This window comes from Colobus angolensis, unplaced genomic scaffold, assembly GCF_000951035.1.
Source record: "Colobus angolensis palliatus isolate OR3802 unplaced genomic scaffold, Cang.pa_1.0 Scaffold129, whole genome shotgun sequence".
Classification (NCBI taxonomy): domain Eukaryota; kingdom Metazoa; phylum Chordata; class Mammalia; order Primates; family Cercopithecidae; genus Colobus; species Colobus angolensis.
In genome coordinates this window covers 6,898,036-6,915,860 of record NW_012114141.1, presented here as the reverse complement: position 1 = coordinate 6,915,860, position 17,825 = coordinate 6,898,036, and the positions used below count along the sequence as shown (strand labels likewise).

At 41.7% G+C, this 17,825-nt stretch overlaps 1 protein-coding gene and 1 pseudogene across 2 annotated transcripts in view; one reads left to right on the top strand and one right to left on the bottom strand.

Annotated features, from left to right (window-relative positions):
* Positions 1–10,467, bottom strand: part of RAB5A (RAB5A, member RAS oncogene family) — a 36,896-nt gene extending 26,429 nt beyond the window's left edge. For both annotated transcript variants that reach the window (XM_011933732.1, XM_011933733.1), the window contains exons 1-2: positions 10,025–10,467; positions 6,511–6,766 (exon numbers count right to left, since the gene is read on the bottom strand). In XM_011933732.1, the coding sequence (XP_011789122.1) occupies positions 6,511–6,673 (163 nt within the window). In that variant the 5' untranslated portion in view covers positions 6,674–6,766; positions 10,025–10,467. The remainder of the gene's footprint in view (positions 1–6,510; positions 6,767–10,024) is intronic.
* Positions 10,468–14,198: 3,731 nt separating this feature from the next.
* On the top strand, positions 14,199–17,591 carry LOC105505810 (annotated as a pseudogene).
* Positions 17,592–17,825: the final 234 nt, after the last annotated feature.

The following is a 17,825-nucleotide window of genomic DNA, read 5'->3' as shown; positions in this document are numbered from 1 at the left end:
AGGGCAACAGTAGAAAGCTTTCTGCTACTGGAAAAACATAAGTTATTTGGATTTAAATTTTCTAGCTAGCTTTTCTGTTTAGAAAGTAACTTTATTTTCCCCAGCTTTATTAAGGTATTGTTGAAAAATAAAAATCGTATGTATTTACAATATATACTTATGATATATAATATGTTTTGATATATGTACACATTGTGAGGTGACTAAATCAAGGTAATTCAGTACTGATCACCTCACCTACTTACTTTTTTTTTTTTTTCTGAGACAAGAGTCTCACTCTGTTGCTCAGGCTGGAGTGCAGTGGTGCTATCTCGGCTCACTGCAACCTCCGTGGCAGAGTCTCACTCTGTTGCTCAGGCTGGAGTGCAGTGGCCCTATCTTAGCTCACTGCAACCTCCATGGCAGTCTCACTCTGTTGCTCAGGCTGGAGTGCAGTGGCGCTATCTCAGCTCACTGCAACCTCTGCCTCAAGTTCAAGCAATACTCATGCCACAGGCGTGCATGACCACGCCCAGCTACTTTTTGGGTTTTTTTTGGTTTTTTTTTGTAGAGATGGGGTTTGGCCATGTTGGCCAGGCTGGTCTCAAGAGATCTGCCCACTTTGACCCACCAAAGTGTTGGGATTACAGGCATGAGCCATGTGCCTGGCACTTACTATTTTTTAATGGTGAGGACATTTAACAATTTAGCAATTTTCAGGTACACATTATTAAGCAGTTACTGAAAGAAACTTTCTTTAACATATGCATACATGTAGTACTTTAGCCCTGTAATTTCTCCCCCTGAGAAACTTCCACAAATAACATAGTTGGGCTGGGCACAGTGGCTTACACCTATAATCCCAGCACCTTGGGAGGCTGAGGTGGGAGGACTGCTGTAGCCCAGGAGTTTGAGACCAACTTAGGCACCAACAGTGAGACCTGTCTCTACAAAAAAATAAAAAATTAGCCAAGTGTGGGGTGCATGACTATAGTCAGTTCCAGCTACTTGGGAGGACCACTTGAGCCCACATCAAGGCTGCAGTGAGCTTTGATGCCACCACTGCACACCAGCCTGGGCAACAGAGCAGGCTGTTTAAAAAAAAAAAAAAAGGAAAACACACAAAGTTTTTCAAATCTTCAAATGTTCTAAATCAAATGCTATGCACTAGGTGTAACAGCTACTATCTCAAGATAATACTATGTCATGACAATACAACAAAAATATCAACAGTGATAAAATGACTCAGCCAAAAGTAACAGTGGTGATGGTAACTGTAATAGCTATAATTTAATAAACCTTTTACTTTGTGCCAGGCATTGTGGTAAAAACTTTAATCTGGATACAGTCTTCTTTCTTAACCACAATGGTTTATTCTTGAGAATTACTTGGCCATGAATTGTTAGGTAAAATAGTATGTTAATAATAAGTTTGAAATAAGCCTTGTTTTTCTTCATTTTAACAGTAACTTTTATTCCTGTTAGATGTTTTAGAATAAAAACAACTAGTTGGCCATGCTAACCAATTTAGATGGGTGTTAAATATATAAGTAGAAACAGCACTTCACTTAGAGTTAATAACTGCAATAAATTTCTTTTTTTTTTTTTTTAAGATGGAGTCTCGCCCTGTCGCCCAGGCTGGAGTGCAATGGTGCGAACTCGGCTAACTGCAACCTCTGCCTCCTGGGTTCAAATGTTTCTCCTGCCTCAATCTCCTAAGTAACTGGGGTTACAGGCACCCACCGCCACGCTCAGCTAATTTTTTGTATTTTTAGTAGAGATGAGGTTTCACCATGTTGGCCAGGCTGATCTCAAACTCCTGACCTCGTGATCTGCCAGCTTCACCCTCCAAAGTGCTGGGATTACAGGCATGAGCCACCGCACCCGGTCAACAATGTTTTTAAAATTCCAACAAACACCGCACCTCAAAAAAACCCCACAATTATTCTGTGTATGGGAGAATCAATGTTAGTATCAATGTAAAATCAACTACTCAGAACACATAAAGCAGTGGTTCTCAAACTTAGCATGCCATTAGAATCATCTGGAAAACTTATTAAAACCTAGATTGTTGGTCCCACCCAAATGTTTTGATTCAACACGAGGTTCTGCATTTTAACAAGTTCCTAGTTAATGCAGCTGCTTCTGGAAGTGGGAATGCTCTTTGAGGACCACTGTTCTAAGCTAATGTTCAAAAATCACAGAAGCAGCAAGAGGAATGTTAATATTTTCAGGTACAGTTCCATTACCTAAACTTTAGAGTCTACAAGACATTTTTGATTAGTGCAAACAAAATTGTAACTGTGGTATGAAGCACTTTTCTCAGAAGAGAAAAAAAGGACTGTCTGCTTGTTATTTCACCGCATATTCTAACCACTGAGGATTGTTTATAAATATCACATAAATGTCTTCTTAAAAACAAATATTTCTTGAGAAGAGAAACTCACTAGGAATCTTTAAAGTTTTTTCAGGTATTCAAGGTGCTAAATGAAAGATGGCCAGCACTCATTCAACAAGTATTCAACAACATGAAGAGCTACTGAGCCTAGAGATGCAGTACCAAGCAAAGAAGGAAGACAACTCTCTGAGCCTGCTGCTCCTTGTTAACCTCTCGGCTAACTTCAGACAAACAATAAAAACATAAATGTCATGCAAACTTTAAGCCCCTATAAACAAGCTAGAACTCTCTAAATTGCTAAATCTGCTGCATGCAATTTCATCAAGAGTGCTATAGGGGTAAGATGCATGAAGTATGGTGAGGCAACAGGGATTCCTTTTTTTTTTTGTTTGAAACAGGGTTCTCACTCTGTCACCTAGACTGGAGTGTGGGGGTGCAGTCTTGGCTCACTGTAACCTCCGCCTCTTGAGTTCAAGCAATCCTCCCACCTCAGCCTTCTGAGTAGCTGGGACTACAGGTGTGTGCCACCACGCCTGGCCAATTTTCATAATTTTTGTAAAGATGGGGTTTCGCTATGTTGGCCAGACTGGTCTCAAATTCCCGGACTCAAGTGATCTGCCCACCTCAGCTTCCCAAAGTGCTGGGATTACAGATGCAAATCACCATGCCCATCACAACAGGAATTTTTAAATCAAGTTATTATATTTAGGAAGAACCACACAAATTACAGAAGAAATCTTGATATTCTTAATGAATCCAGAATCTACAAAGAATGTAACATATGATATCCACCTTCGAACACAATCAAATAGAGATGAAAATTTTAAGTGAGTGCTTCAGAACAGTAACTCAAGTTAGGAGATATAAACAGTAAAGTGAAAATCAAACAGTTGAGGCCAGGCATGGTGGTTCACGCCTATAATTCCAGCACTTCGGGAGGCCGAGGCAGGTGGATCACTTGAGGTCAGGAGTCTGAGACCAGCTTGGCCAAGATGGCAAAACCCTGTCTCTACTAAAAATACAAAAGTTCGTTGGGAGTGGTGGTGTGGGCCTGTAATCCCTGATACTCAGGAGGCTGAGGCAGGAGAATCACCTGAACCTGGGAAGTGGAGGTTGCAGTCAGCCTACATCATACCACTGCACTCCAACCTGGGCCACGTAGTGAAACTCTGTCTCAAAAAGAAAAAAAAAAAAAAACCAACAGTTGAAATGCAAAAGAGTTGGTTGGCTTCATTTTTCAGGTAACTTCTACTACCTGTCAGTCAAAACAAAAATACGTATTACCTGCAAGTTATGGACCTTTTGAGTTGATCACGAAATAGCTCAAACCTTAAAATTCTTAAATGTTTTACATCTACTCTAGCTCCTAAAGGTGAAGAGCTATGAGTACAGAGCATAAAAGAACAGTGTCCACAGCTATAATCATAATGGTACTGTCATACCTCCTGAATAGTATTCACTTGGGGTCAGCACAGTGAAAAAGTATCCAATAAAGATTAACAGAAAGTTAGGCCAGGGGCAGTGGCTCATGCCTATAATCTCAGCACTTAGAGAGCCCGAGGTGGGCGGATCACTTGAGGCCAGGAGTTCAAGACCAACCTGGCTGACATGGTGAAACCCCATCTCTACTAAAAATACAAAAATTAGCCAGGAGTGGTGGCTTGTGCCTCTAGTCCCAGCTACTTGGGGGGCTGAGGCATGAGAATCACTCAATCCTGGGAAGCGGAGGTCGCAGTGAGCCAGGGCGGCGCCACTGTACTCCAGCCTGGGCGACAGAGACCCTATCTCAAAAACAAAAAAGGATTAATAGAAATTTGGAAGCAAATTCATTTTTGTTTTTAAATAGGAAGCTCTACAAATAGAAATGAAAATCTTTACGAAAAATTCATTAATGAAATCAAGACAATCTAATTGGTGTTACATGGAGATTATATAGAGACACACACATATCAGAGATATGTTTATGATACACAGGATATGGGTTACATTTTTCTTTTAAACACCCTTCTTGAGCTATCATTAGGAAAACACAAACTTAGAAGTGGATTACCCAAAACAAGATAAAAATTCTAACCTTAAGCTCTTGCAAAGCTCCCCAGGAATTAAGTTCTATACTACAGTACTTCTGATTTTTTATTATTTTAATAAAATAATAAAGAGAGGAGAAAAGAGTAGCATATAGTAACTCCCAAACGTATTTGGCCCAGGTATTTAACCCAGAATGCATATATACTTTGGGAAATGCTGCCATTAACAGTAAAGTAAGTGGGTGTACACGATCTAGCAGTCTTTGACCTTTTCCTACTAGACGGAACAGTTAGCTTTGATCAAATTGCTTCTGGAGGAAGTGAAACCTAGAGAAGCAGTATTTCATTATTAAAATGGATATAGTGTATTAACAACAACAACAAAATCACATGTGGATGTACCTTCAAGGAAAAAAAAAAAATCACAAAGGATGTCCAATATATTGTGTATTAACATTTTTTAAAATGTCAAGACTTCTGACTCAAAAGCTCCATGATACTTTCTGATGCTCAGCCATTAGAAAAAACATAAAACATTCTAATATAACATTGTAACAAGATATACAAAGGCCAGGAGGTAGTAGAGTTCTGTAACTTATCTTACTAGAATGAGTCTAAGATTATGAACTACATTCTCAAGCATATTTGCTGAAGAGCACTCACTAAATGCACAGTATAAAGTTTTGCTTCTGAAAGATTCCAAGAAGTTGCCACATGCCAGTTGGTCTCTACCTGTCTTATTTTCACAGTTTGACTTTAATTTTACAGGATGGGGTTAAAATATACATACGAATACCTCAGAAAAGAGCATTGCTTAATTACGTATCACTTGCAAAATATCGTGAATCTCAAACTGTGTCGTTCTTCCCACATTTCATCTAATTGAAATGCATCATTTCACAGATTAAACAGCGGCCCAAAGGAGGCTCTCTTGTCCCACAGCTATATAATTATAGGTTTCTTTGATTAAAGTTAATTTTTTTTTTTTTTTTTTAAAGAGATGGGTTCTCATCGTGTTGCCCAGGCTAGACTTGAACTCCTAGGCTAAAATAATCCTGCCTCAGCCTCCAAATACCTGGGACTACAGGAATGCAGCACCATGCCCAGCTAAAATTCAATTTTCCCACTTTATGTCCTCTCTTGACAATACTGTACTGTTTGCTGTCTCCTTTTCACCCTGCATCTTACCTTCCCCTCATCTCTGTCGCACCATGACCACCTTGTCAGTGCCTACTCTTTCCCTTCTTGTTTCATCTTTTTCTTCAGGTTCCATTTTCCTGTCATGTCCCTTTCCATTAATCACTTTTTCTCTTCCCTTAGTTTAGGAGCATTCTTACATGTACATCTTAGCAGGGAGCACCTGTAATCACAGCTACCTGGGATGTTGAGAATGGAGGCTTACTTGAGGCCAGGAGTTCAAGACCAACCTGGAAACACAACGAGACTCTGACTCTTAAAAAAAAAAAACTTGCCTGGCATGGTGGCAAGCACCCTTAGGCCCAACTACTTAGTGGGAGGCTAAGGCGGGATGATCATTTGAGCCGAGAGTTCCAGGCTGCAGTCTGCAGTGAGTTATGATCCAGACACTGCACTCCAGCCTAGGCGACAGCAAGATCCCATCTCTTAAATAACAACAAAAAAAGTACATCTAGCAGTAGTTAATTACATTTAATTAATTTTACAAATAAGTATAATGATTTACAAATAGTTCAGTTATATAGATCAGAATTTGAGGTTACTTTTTTTACTATTCATTTTAAACCAATATAATTGAGCACAAACACGTACTGTATTAATTTGAAGAAGCTTCTACTTGTTAGCCAGAAATAGGTATCAGGTCAAATCTTATTACTGGAGACACTGATTCTACTCATGTTTTTATCTGTATTTTAGCAACAATATAACCACAAGGGATTAACCAAACAATCAAATGTAAAAACACATCATTTTAACAAAAATAAAGGCAAGTTTTAAAGCTTAAGGTAAGCTGAACAGCTCTTTTCTTCACTCTATGACTTAACTATTCATAATCACACAATTGGAACATCAAAATACTTTGTCAACATATGATTCGATTAAATGAAGCAGGGAAAAAAGAAAATCTCACCCCCAATGGTACTCTCTTGAAATTCATGAAATTGGCCTTTCACAAAACGAAGCACTAGGCTTGATTTGCCAACAGCAGACTCTCCCAGAAGTACTAGTTTGAACTGGCATATTTTATTTCCAGTATTTGGCCCGTTGGGTCTTGTTGCGCCTCGATTAGCCATGTCCAAATTTGAAATAAGTCCTTAATTTCAGATTCTTCAATGAACTTCCAGAATTCAAGGGGTCAATATTCTTCTTTCTGGAGGTAAAGAAACCTGTAAAGAAACAATTATGAATTAAATATACAAATCAGTAAAGCAAATTTACTATTAATCACTTTAAATTTTGCCTATAGCACGATTATCTTAAGCTCTACTAGACCTTCAATGTCACTATCTTTTAAAGGAAATTTAAAGGTACAGGATTTGAGCCCAAAATCATTTTTTCTTTTTTTTTTTTTAAAGCTTCAACTTTGTGCCAGGTAGTACTTTAAGTACTTAACTTCTCAACAATCCTATAAAATGAAATATTATTACAATCCTTATAAATGAGGAAACAAGCACAGAGATGTTAAGAAGCTTAATTGAGGTCACATAGTTACTGTCACAGAAGTGACACACAGCTGAGTTTCAAACCCAGACAAACTGAGAGATGACTCGAGTTCAAGTTCTGTAGCCAGGCTACTTGGGTTAACATTGTTTTGAGAAAAATTATGTTATTAATAAATGGGAAGCTTTTAGAAGCGATCCTAGAGTTTAGTACTATTTGAAGTCTTCTGTTAAACAACGCATTTTTCATTTAATTAACGGTAATTCTGGACAACAAATATTTTCAGTATCCCAGGTTTGTGTGCCTAATGGCAGACAGACTTAAAATTGTTTCTTCATCTGCTCAAGTATACCATACACAGAAACGCTAACAGTTGTTCTCTATGTGGTGGGATTATTACTGACTTATTTACTTACACTAATTTTAACTTTTTTGTAGTTTTTAGACGAAAAATATGCATGACTTTTTTTTTAATTAATTTTTTTGAGAAAGGGTTTTGCTCTCTCACCCAGGCTGGAGTGCAGTGGCGTGGTCATAGCTCACTGCAACCTAGACCTCCTGGGCTCAAGCAATCCTGCCACAACCTCCTGAGTAGCTGGGACTACAGGCGCTCAGAACCATGCCAGGCCACTTTTTTGGTAGAGACACTGTCCTGCTATGTTGCCCAGCATGATCTTGAACTCCTAGGCTGAAGCAATCCTCCTGCCTCAGCCTCGCAAAATGCTGGGATTACAGGTGTCAGCCACCACATCTAGCCTGCAGGCCATTATTTTTTATTTAAACAACACACTAAAAAATCTAGCCTGAATGGTGACTTCTATGCTAATTTTTAATCTCTAAGGAATTAGTGAATATTTGAAGAACCTTTTTCAATCCACTCACAAACCAATCTTAACAGTGTCCTTCTATCTTTAATCAAAATCCGAATATATTCTAATATATTAAACCTGATGATTCCCTCTCTAAAAACCCTGCTATATTTCACTTAGCTACCTCATATAAGAAATATGTCTTTCACACTGGACACAGTGGCTTATACTGGTAAATTCCAACACTTTGCGGTTGAGGCAGAAGGACTGCCTGGGCAACAGGGAGACCCTGTCTCTATATTAAAAACAAAAGAAAGAAATATGCCTTTCCCATAAAATCAGTTTATAATATGCTCTTGATACTGAATTCCCTAACATGTCCACGAGATCTTAGTTCTTAAGGCAATAAAACTACCTTCCTGCCTTAACTAAACACCAGCTTTTTATTTTTAGAGTCCTTATCTTTACCATTACATTCTGAAATATTTACAGATTAATTGAGGTAATATCTGAGTTGCTTCCAAATAACGAGGTCTAAACAAAAATGCCCCCTCCCCACAAACATACCAGACTTGGGGGTCTAATCCTGGCTATACCAATTTACGCCTGGGCAAATTCTTTAATTTCCAAGTCTCTATTCCCATAATATCTAACTTGCATAGCTGCTGTGAGAATTAAATGAAACAATACATGTAAACAATCTCTAATAAACATAGTAGGCATTGAAATTGCCAATAATGTGGTCCTTTGATAAGAAAATATCTAGAGAACGTATGTACTGAAAATGTACCAATACATCTTCAGATATTACACAAGCAGTATCAATTAAAACATTTTCCATTTGTCTTTTTATCTACGAAAACAAGAAATTACTTATCAAGCACAATATGCTCCAAATTTCTACGGTACTTCCAAAATTTCAGGCAAAACATCAGACTCCCATTAAAAAAAAAAATCAAGCAAGATTCTGATTTCACTTTGGCTTTTAAGGTTTAAAGCTACTTAACTGTGGCTACTCCCCTTGAGGACCTCAAACAGGAAATAACTAGAGTTAATAGTAAATACACACTTAGCATAACACTAAGGTTAAAAATTACGTGTATTCATTTGTATTCACTGTTTACTGAAACTTCTGTTTTGCAAAACAAGAATTTTGCATAATATAGATTTGTAGTCTTTTGAAAATAACTTATTCATTCTATAGTAAAAATCCTTCTAAGGGTTCTTTGATAAAAAAATTGACTGGGCACTTATTTTGTGCCAGGCACTGTTCCATGTACTTTGCTTACACAAATGCTGAGTTATCATTTCCATTTTACTTTAGGAATAAAGTTTATGAGCAGTCTTGAGTATTCCCAGAGGTGTGCAAGTGTTTTTTTCTTATTATGTGAAAGGCAACTGATTGAACGCTTTGATTCCACTTAAGCAAGACAAAAACCAAGTATGTGAACTATGACGTTCAGAACTTAAAAGTTTGAAAGTCTCAGAGGTAAACAGCTTCCAGGGAAGATAACACCAGAACAAGTTTCATGGTCTCTACCCAGTGAAAGAGTCCAGCGGTCCTGTTATCTCGAATTTACTTAACGCTGTAGTTCACTACCTTCCATACGTAAGACAAGAGTCTCTAGACGGCCCGTTTTGACGAGTCTCCCACCCACCGACACTACTCGTCTTTGGAAGTTGCAGGTAGGCGGAGCTCCCCACATTCACACCTGCAGTAGGCCCGGGATCCTGCTTGGAGAGCACCTGAGTAACTTATAGCCAACTCCAGATCGCCTGGATAAGCAGCACTCGCCAGGTCCCTTGGCCTTTCCAACCTCCTCCCCCGAACCTGGCTGGCTTTGACCGAGACCCCCAGGACTGCCAGCACAGGGACCAGGCGGAACCGCGGCCTCCAGTACACTTTCCACGGCGCCATCTTGAGAAGGGAAAGGGTGACACCCGTCGCTCCCTCAGTCAGTCCCCAAATCCCGGTCTCCAGAGCCCCTTGAGGATGAGTCACCAGGGCTGGCAGAACAAGATGCCGGGTTCGATAGTTCTCTGGTCCAGGTCACCGCTGCGCATGAGGGAGAAGGGGCGGGGGTCTTAGTACCCGCAGGGCCGCGGACAGGCTGGGGATCGCGGACAACCTGGGGTCCAGGCCCCCCTGCGCAGGGGGAGAGGCGGTTCGGTTACCTGAGACCGCAGCAAGCCGGGCTGCGGGGCCGAAGCTTCCTGGCACCAAGGCCCAGGCGTGGCCCGTAGGATGAGAGTGTGTCTATGGCAGTGGTGGCGGCGGCGGCGGCGGCTGCGTCGCCTGCTCTTCGCGTCGCTCCCCTCACACTGGACTGTGCAGGGCTCTTGCCGTGGTGCCGCCCCTGTCGGGCTCCGTCTCCGCCTCTCGCCGCTCCGCCTTCCTCTTTCCTTTCCCCTCCTCCGCCGCCGCCGCCGGCGCTGGAGTTCCGACGAATTCTTCCTCCTCCTCCTCCCTCTGCCTCCTCCCCTAAGGCCAGCCGCCGGCTCCTTTACGAACCAAAACACAAACACTCAAGTCCCACCGCCGGAGCCACTTCCGCTGTCCGGTGTCCGCCCCGCCGCCACGTCGCTGCACGCAGCAAACTACGCCCCTTCGTCACTTCCCGTCATCGCCAGTCCCACCGCTCCATCCGCTTCCCCGCCCCTTCCCGAATCCCTCCCCGCGCAGGTCTGTTCGCGGGGCTGGGCGAGGCAAGATGTCACGTGATCCTGCGAGTGGCTCTGACAGGAGCTGGGCGCGTTTCTCCCCTTCCCCCACCCCAGGTACGCGCGGCCACACCCTCTCCAGCGCCATTGTTATTTGGGGTGGGGGTCTCTGGGCTCTCGGCGGCCGGGTTCGGGGGAATTCTTTTACTATGCTTTGGGGGAAGACCAAAATATCTTTTTTTGTTGTTTTTTGTGCCCAGCCCTTGTGGGAGCGGCAAGGTTCCCTCACCCCAATCCTGGCACCTCGTCGAAGGGGCTTTATTAGAGGGAACTTGTCTAGCACTAGAGAACCTCCCCCTGAAAAATGTCCCTGGGGTTGGGTGGGTCGGTAAAGGTTGGTAAAACGCATTTACCCCAAGTAGGAAGAGAGGACCCTTCCTATCCCAAAAGCCGCCTTTAGGCGCTGACAAAAGTCGCTAGTATTAAGAGTTTACGTGGTTTTGGTAGGGGGCGGGGAGGGCCAAATCCTAAAATAGCATCTACCTTTTATTCAGAATTTCCCTTCGCTCTTTACTGTACTAAGTGCTTTACAGCAATTATCCTGTAAAGGATTGAATCTTGAATTCTTACGCTAGGAGTCTTTAATTCTGAAACTAACTTGTTAATTGTTCCCTACATTCGAATTTTAGTTCCCCTTGGTGGTCCTCACCGCTGTAAATCTGTGTCCAGCCCAATGCCTGGCAGCCAAGTTTTCAGTTCTAGTTGTAGATGTTTTACGGGTAAATAATTTGAGACACAAGAGATTGAGTAACTTGTCCGGGATCACTGCTGTGTGGTGTCTAAGCTGGATTCTGATCTGCGGGTTGGCTCCAGAACGTGAGTTGTTGAACACAATTCTGGTGAAAGACTACCCAAGACGTTCGTTACCCTCCTCGGGGGACCTACTGAAGATGTGAATCCCACACCATAGTCAGTCTCTGGAAAGGCTTTTGCCACCAACCCCTCCCCAGCCTCCACCAGAGACATTGTTTTGGTAATTTGGTAGAAGAGTATTAAATTGATTTTCCTTCAGAATAAAGGCAACTTTTCAGTTTGCAGTTTACAATGTATAGCTCTGTTGTGATGGCGAGAATACTGTCTTTGAAGCATACCGGGTTAAGGTATCCTGTGGGCGTGCAGTGGGCGGCATTGTGTAACGAAGATGATTTGAACTTTGAACAGCCAGTCTTTCAGATCAACTACCCAGTTGCCAGAAGAACGTAATGTGTCATACGTAAATGATACCTGTGGCATTTTATTCTCAAGGAGTTGTTCCAATATTAACTATTAATCATGGTGATAGCTCTGGAACAATCCCACGAGGAATCAGGAAATAGGATATGTGACATCAGTTTTGCCATGTCAACAGCATGCCCAAAACCAAACCTATTCCACTCCAAACCTGCTTCTGCTTAGAGAATGGCATTAACATCCTCCCAGTCACCCAGACTTGGAACTGCAGAATCATCTTCAACTCTTCTCACAAACCGTTGTCCATTCTATCAAGAAATTATCTAATCCCCAAATTTGAGGTCTAATCCCAACACCTGGTCCATGGTAGTGTTTATATAAACTGAAATTAATGCATACTGCTGCTCTTTCTGTCCATTCTTTACGCTAGCCACTCTACTAAAAAAATGTTCAATGCTGTCTCATTACTTGCCAGTCTAAAGTTCTTTAACTCTAGTCCCAACCCACGTTTCTTTCATTCTATTTCTATAGAATCCCTCTCCCCAAACTCTTTATTTGTCCCCTGACCACACGTATCTGTGTTCCCTGAATATTGCCTGTGTGTTGCCATCTCGGTGTCTGATCACTTTTTTTTTCCTCCACCTGGAACACTATTACTGCCCATAACTGCTGACTCCATCTCAGCCAGGACACCAGTTCCTCTGGACAGCATCTGCAGATACTTCTACTAGATTTAATTATTATTTTTTCTGTAATTTCACAATACTTTGCCTTACTCTCTATAATGGCTGTCTTAAAATCTGCCTTATTTTAATAGTTAATGAGCACCTGGACTTTACTCCTTAGCCTTTCATTGAATTATAAGGTTTTTAAGGGCTGTGACCATCAGTTATTCATCATTTCAGTTCTTCACAAAAGACCTTTGACTGCTATAGTAGGAACCCCCAAAGTATTGGTGAACTTAATTACATTTAGAATTGTGAACATTAGACTAAGAAGACCTCACAACGAAACATCCGATGCTGAAATTTACAAATTGCAAAAAACTCCCTGTTTCATCGTTCCAGTATGTTGCTTCCTCACTCATTCCTGTTTACTGATTTTGTCTTCACCTCCTTCATGAATACATTTCACAATATTTTACAGTTTAGTCATAATGTTTGCCTGGAAGAGTGCTGCCCTGGTGGCTGGCATTTCTAAAGATCCAGTAGTAATTTTAGAGAAATTAAAATGCTACAGTAAAGCTCTGTTGTATTGCCACTTGCAATATGCTTGTGTTTTCTTTTTCATAGCCCCAGATAACTGAGGAGGACTGATAATTGTATATATTTTAGTGTCAAATGTGGAGTCCTACCAGTTGATAGAATTTGTTACGGAAGGTACAAAATGGAGAAATAATCATAAAGACTTAAACACTGTCTTTGGTGCTTATACTGCCCTCAAATCTCTAAATACTCAATAACAAATTCCCAGTGGCAGGCGCCTCTCAACCATTCACAGGTCCCCATACCCTTTTCCTTCTCTTCCAGGAAATCTGCCTCCCTTGTGTAGCTAAAGAATGAATCTTTGCATAGATGATAATGAAAGTTTACATTTACTTTTAATTGGAACTATCTGGAGACAATTCAAAATTTTTCCTGGAGACAAACCAACAGTAACTCAAACATTGGCATGGCAGCAAGTCAGTGAATAAAAGGCTGTGAAAACTTAAGCTAGTCATGTTTAAAAAGTTTGTGTCTTTGGAGGGCATCATTCAGGCTGCAGTTCGAATGTCATCTACCTAAGGGACTTCTAAGTCCACTAATTCTAAAGTGCTTTCTTACATGTCGAAGTGGTCTGTTGTCTTCATAACAGCACTATTTGATATGATATTATGCAGTCTTCATAACGCTTAGCACCATTTGATACGATATTTTGCATCGTTCCACTTGATGGTTATCAATCCTTACTAGACTATAAGCTCCATGAAGTAGGGGTTGGGTTATACAGTCAGTCCATCTGCTGGTGACTGGTTCTTGGACACTCCCCTATTCCCCCACCATGAGTGTACCAAAATTTGCAGATGCTCTAGTCTCATGTAAAATGGTGTAGTATTTGCATGTAGGCTATTCTATATGCTTTAAATCATCTTCAGATTACTTACAATAAGTAATACAATGTAAATGATATGTAAATAGTTGTATTGTTTTTTAATTTGTATTATTTTGTGTTTTTTTCATTTTTTAACTCAAATACTTTCTATGGAATACAGAGGGCTAACTGTATTCCCAACACTGACACAAAATAGGGAGGGACTCAATACCTATGTGTAGAATGACTAAATGAATTGAATGAGGCCTTACCTTGATTTACATACTGCAAAGTCATTTGAAAAATTTATGGCGATTTATTGAATGCAGTGGCCACTTTTGGGGTTCCTGTGTCTTCACAATCCAATCCAGCCTACATGCAAACAACCATGTTTAAGGGACCTGCAGTAGGTATTCATCTTGGCACCATCTACTCTTGTGTGGTTGTTTTCCAGCATGGAAAAATAGAGGTAATTGCCAATGATCTCTATTGCCAATTGAGTGATTGCCAATCACTCCAAGCTATGTCACCTTTACTGATACCGATCAATTGCTCAGTGATGCCACAAAGAATCAAGTTGCAATGAACCCCATGAACGTACTTTTTGATGCCAAATCTAATTGCTGATTGGACACAGACTTGATTATGCTGTTGTGCAGTCTGATATGAAGCATTGGCCCTTCATGGTAGTGAATAATACTGGCAGGCCCAAGGTCCAAGTAGAATACAAGGGAGAGATAAAAAAACTTCTATCCAGAAAGGTGTCCTCTAGGGCATGGGTTCTCAATCCCCAGGCCACGGACTGGTGCTGGGCTGTGGCCTGTTAGGAACTGGCTGCGCAGCAGGAGGTGAGTGGCAGCAAGTCAGTGAATCTTCATCTGTATTTACAGCAGCTCCCCCATCATTCACATTATCACCTGAGCTCCTGTCAGGTCAGTGGCAGCATTAGATTCTCATGAGTGTCAACCCTATTGTGAATTGCACATGCAAGGGATCTAGCACTTCTTATGAGAATCTAATGCCTGATGATCTGTCACTGTCTTCCATCACCTCCAGATGGGACAGTCTAGTTGTGAGAAAACAAGTTCAGGGCTCCTACTGATGGTACATTATGATGAGTTATGTAATTATTTCATTATATATTACAATGTAATAATATAAAGTGCACAATAAATGTAATGTGCTTGAATCATCCTAAAACTATTGTCCTCCCATCCTACCCCCTGCAACTTGGTCTGTGGAAAAATTGTCTTCCATGAAGCTGGTCCCTGGTGCCAAAAAGGTTGGGGACAGCTGCTCTGTTGTTCTGACAAAGATAAAGGAAATGGCAGAAGCCTACCTTGGGAAGAGTGTTACCAACGCTGTGGTCACAATATCAGCTTAGTTTAATGATTCTCAGCATCAGGCTACCAAAGATGCTGGAACTGTTACTTATCTCAATGTACTGAGAATTATCAGTGAGCAAACTGTTGCTTCTATTGCTTATGCCTTAGACAAAAGGTTGGAGCTCAAAGAAACATTCCGATCTTTGACCTTGGAAGTGGTACTTTTGAATTTTTATTTGTTTATTTTTTTGAGATGGATTCTCACTCTGTTACCCAGGCTGGAGTGGTACGATCTTGGCTCACTGTAATCTCTGCCTCCTGGGTTCAAGTGATTCTTCTGCCTTAGCCTCCTGAGTAGTTGGGATTACAGGCGCCCACCACCACACCTGGCTAATTTTTTGTGTGTTTTTAGTAGAGATGTGGTTTCACCGTGTTGGCCAGGCTGGTCTCGAATTCCTGACTTCAGGTGATCTGCCCCCCTCAGTCTCCCAAAGTGCTGGGATTACAGGCGTGAGCCACCATTCCTGGCTTTTTTTTTTTTTTTTTTTTGTGAGACAGAATCTCACTCTGTTGCCCAGGCTGAAGTGCAGTGGTGCAATCTTGGCTCACTGCAACCTCTGCCTCCAGGGTTCAAGCCATTCTTGTGCCTCAGCCTCCCAAGTAGCTGGGATTACAGGCATGCGCCACCATCCTCAGCTAATTTTTGTATTTTTAATAGAGACAGGGTTTTGCCATGTTGGCCAGGCTGGTCTTGAACTCTTGACCTCAAGTGATCTGCCCGCCTCAGCCTCCCAAAGTACTAGGATTATAGGCGTGAGCCACTGCACTTGGCCTGGAAGTGGCACTTTTTTTTTTTTTTTTTATTGAGACGGAGTCTCACTCTGTCGCCCAGGCTGGAGTGCAGTGGCCAGATCTCAGCTCACTGCAAGCTCCGCCTCCCGGGTCCCCGCCATTCTCCTGCCTCAGCCTACCGAGTAGCTGGGACTACAGCGCCCGCCACCTCGCCCGGCTAGTTTTTTGTATTTTTTAGTAGAGACGGGGTTTCACCGGGTTAGCCAGGATGGTCTCGATCTCCCGACCTCGTGATCCGCCCGTCTCGGCCTCCCAAAGTGCTGGGATTACAGGCTTGAGCCACCGCGCCCGGCCGAAGTGGCACTTTTAATGTGTCAGTCCTCACTGTTGAGGATGGAATCTTTGAGGTGAAATCTACAGCAGGAGACACCAACTTATGTGGAAAAGACTTTGACAACCAAGTGGTCCACCGTTTTATTGCCGAGTTCAAGCACAAGCATACAAAGGATATCAGTGAGAATAAGAGAGCTGTCTAACATCTCCATACTGCTTGTGAACATGCTAAGTACACTCTCTCTTGAGCAACCAGGCTAGTATTGAGATCCATTTTCTCTATGAAGGAATCAATTTCTATACCTCTTACACATGCCTGATTTGAAGAACTGAATGCTGACCTTTTTTGTGACACCTGGACCCCACAGAGAAAGCCCTTCAAGATGCCAAACTAGACAAGTCACAGATTCATGATATTTTCCTGGATGGTGGTTCTGCTTGTATCCCCAAGATTCAGAAGCTTCTCTAAGACTTTTTCAATGGAAAATAACTGAATAAGAGCATCAGCCCTAAAGAAGCTGTTGCTTATGGTGCAGCTGTTCAAGCAGCCATTCTGTCTGGCAACAAATCTGAAAATGCTCAAGATTTGTTGCTCTTGTATGGCATTCTTCCTTTCCATGGTATTGAAACTGCTGGTGTAGTCATGACTGTTCTTATTAAGCATAATACTACCATTCCTTCCAAGCAGACAGACCTTTACTACCTACCCTGACAAGCATCTTGATGTGCTTATTCAGGTTTATGAAGGTGAGCATGTCATGACCAAGGATACCAACCTGCTTGGCAAGTTTCAACTCATAGGCATACCTTTTGCACTCCAAGATGTTCCTCACATTGAAGTCACATTTGATATTGGTGCCAGTGGCATCTTCAATGTCTCTGCTGTGCACAAGAGTACAGGAAAAGAGAACAAGAGTACTGTCACTAATGACAAGGGCCATTTTAACAAGAAAGACATTAAGCGTATGGTCCAGAAGGCTGAGCAGTACAAAGCTGAAGATGAGAAGCAGAGACAGGTGTCATCCAAGAATTCCCTTGAATCCTATGAATTCAACATGGAAGCAACTGTTGAAGATGAGAAACTTCAAGGCAAGATTCATGATGAAGACAAACAGAAGATTCTTGTCACGCGTAATGAAATTATTAATTGGATAGATAAGAATCAGGCCGTTGAGAAGGAAGAATTTGAACATCAGCAGAAAGGGCTGGAGAAAGTCTGCAATCCCATTATTACCAAGCTGTAGCAGAGTGCAGGAGGAATGCCTAGGGGATTCACTGTTGGTGGATCTTCTCCCTCTGGTGGTGCTTTCTCAGGGCCCACCACTGAGTAAGATAACCCAAGTATAGATGCAGCATCATTCCACACACTTAAAACATTGAAGGACCCAAGTATGTAGCAAATTCTGTGGCAGTTTTTTTTTTTTATCAGTCAATGTAGTTTAATTTTTCCCAGTCAAAATTTGCCCGAAAAGGCGTGTAATCTCATAAAAAAAAAATAAAAAAGGTACATAGAAAGTAAGCCTTTAAAGGAATTGGAGAGATCATTCCAAACTGGGGCAGGAAAT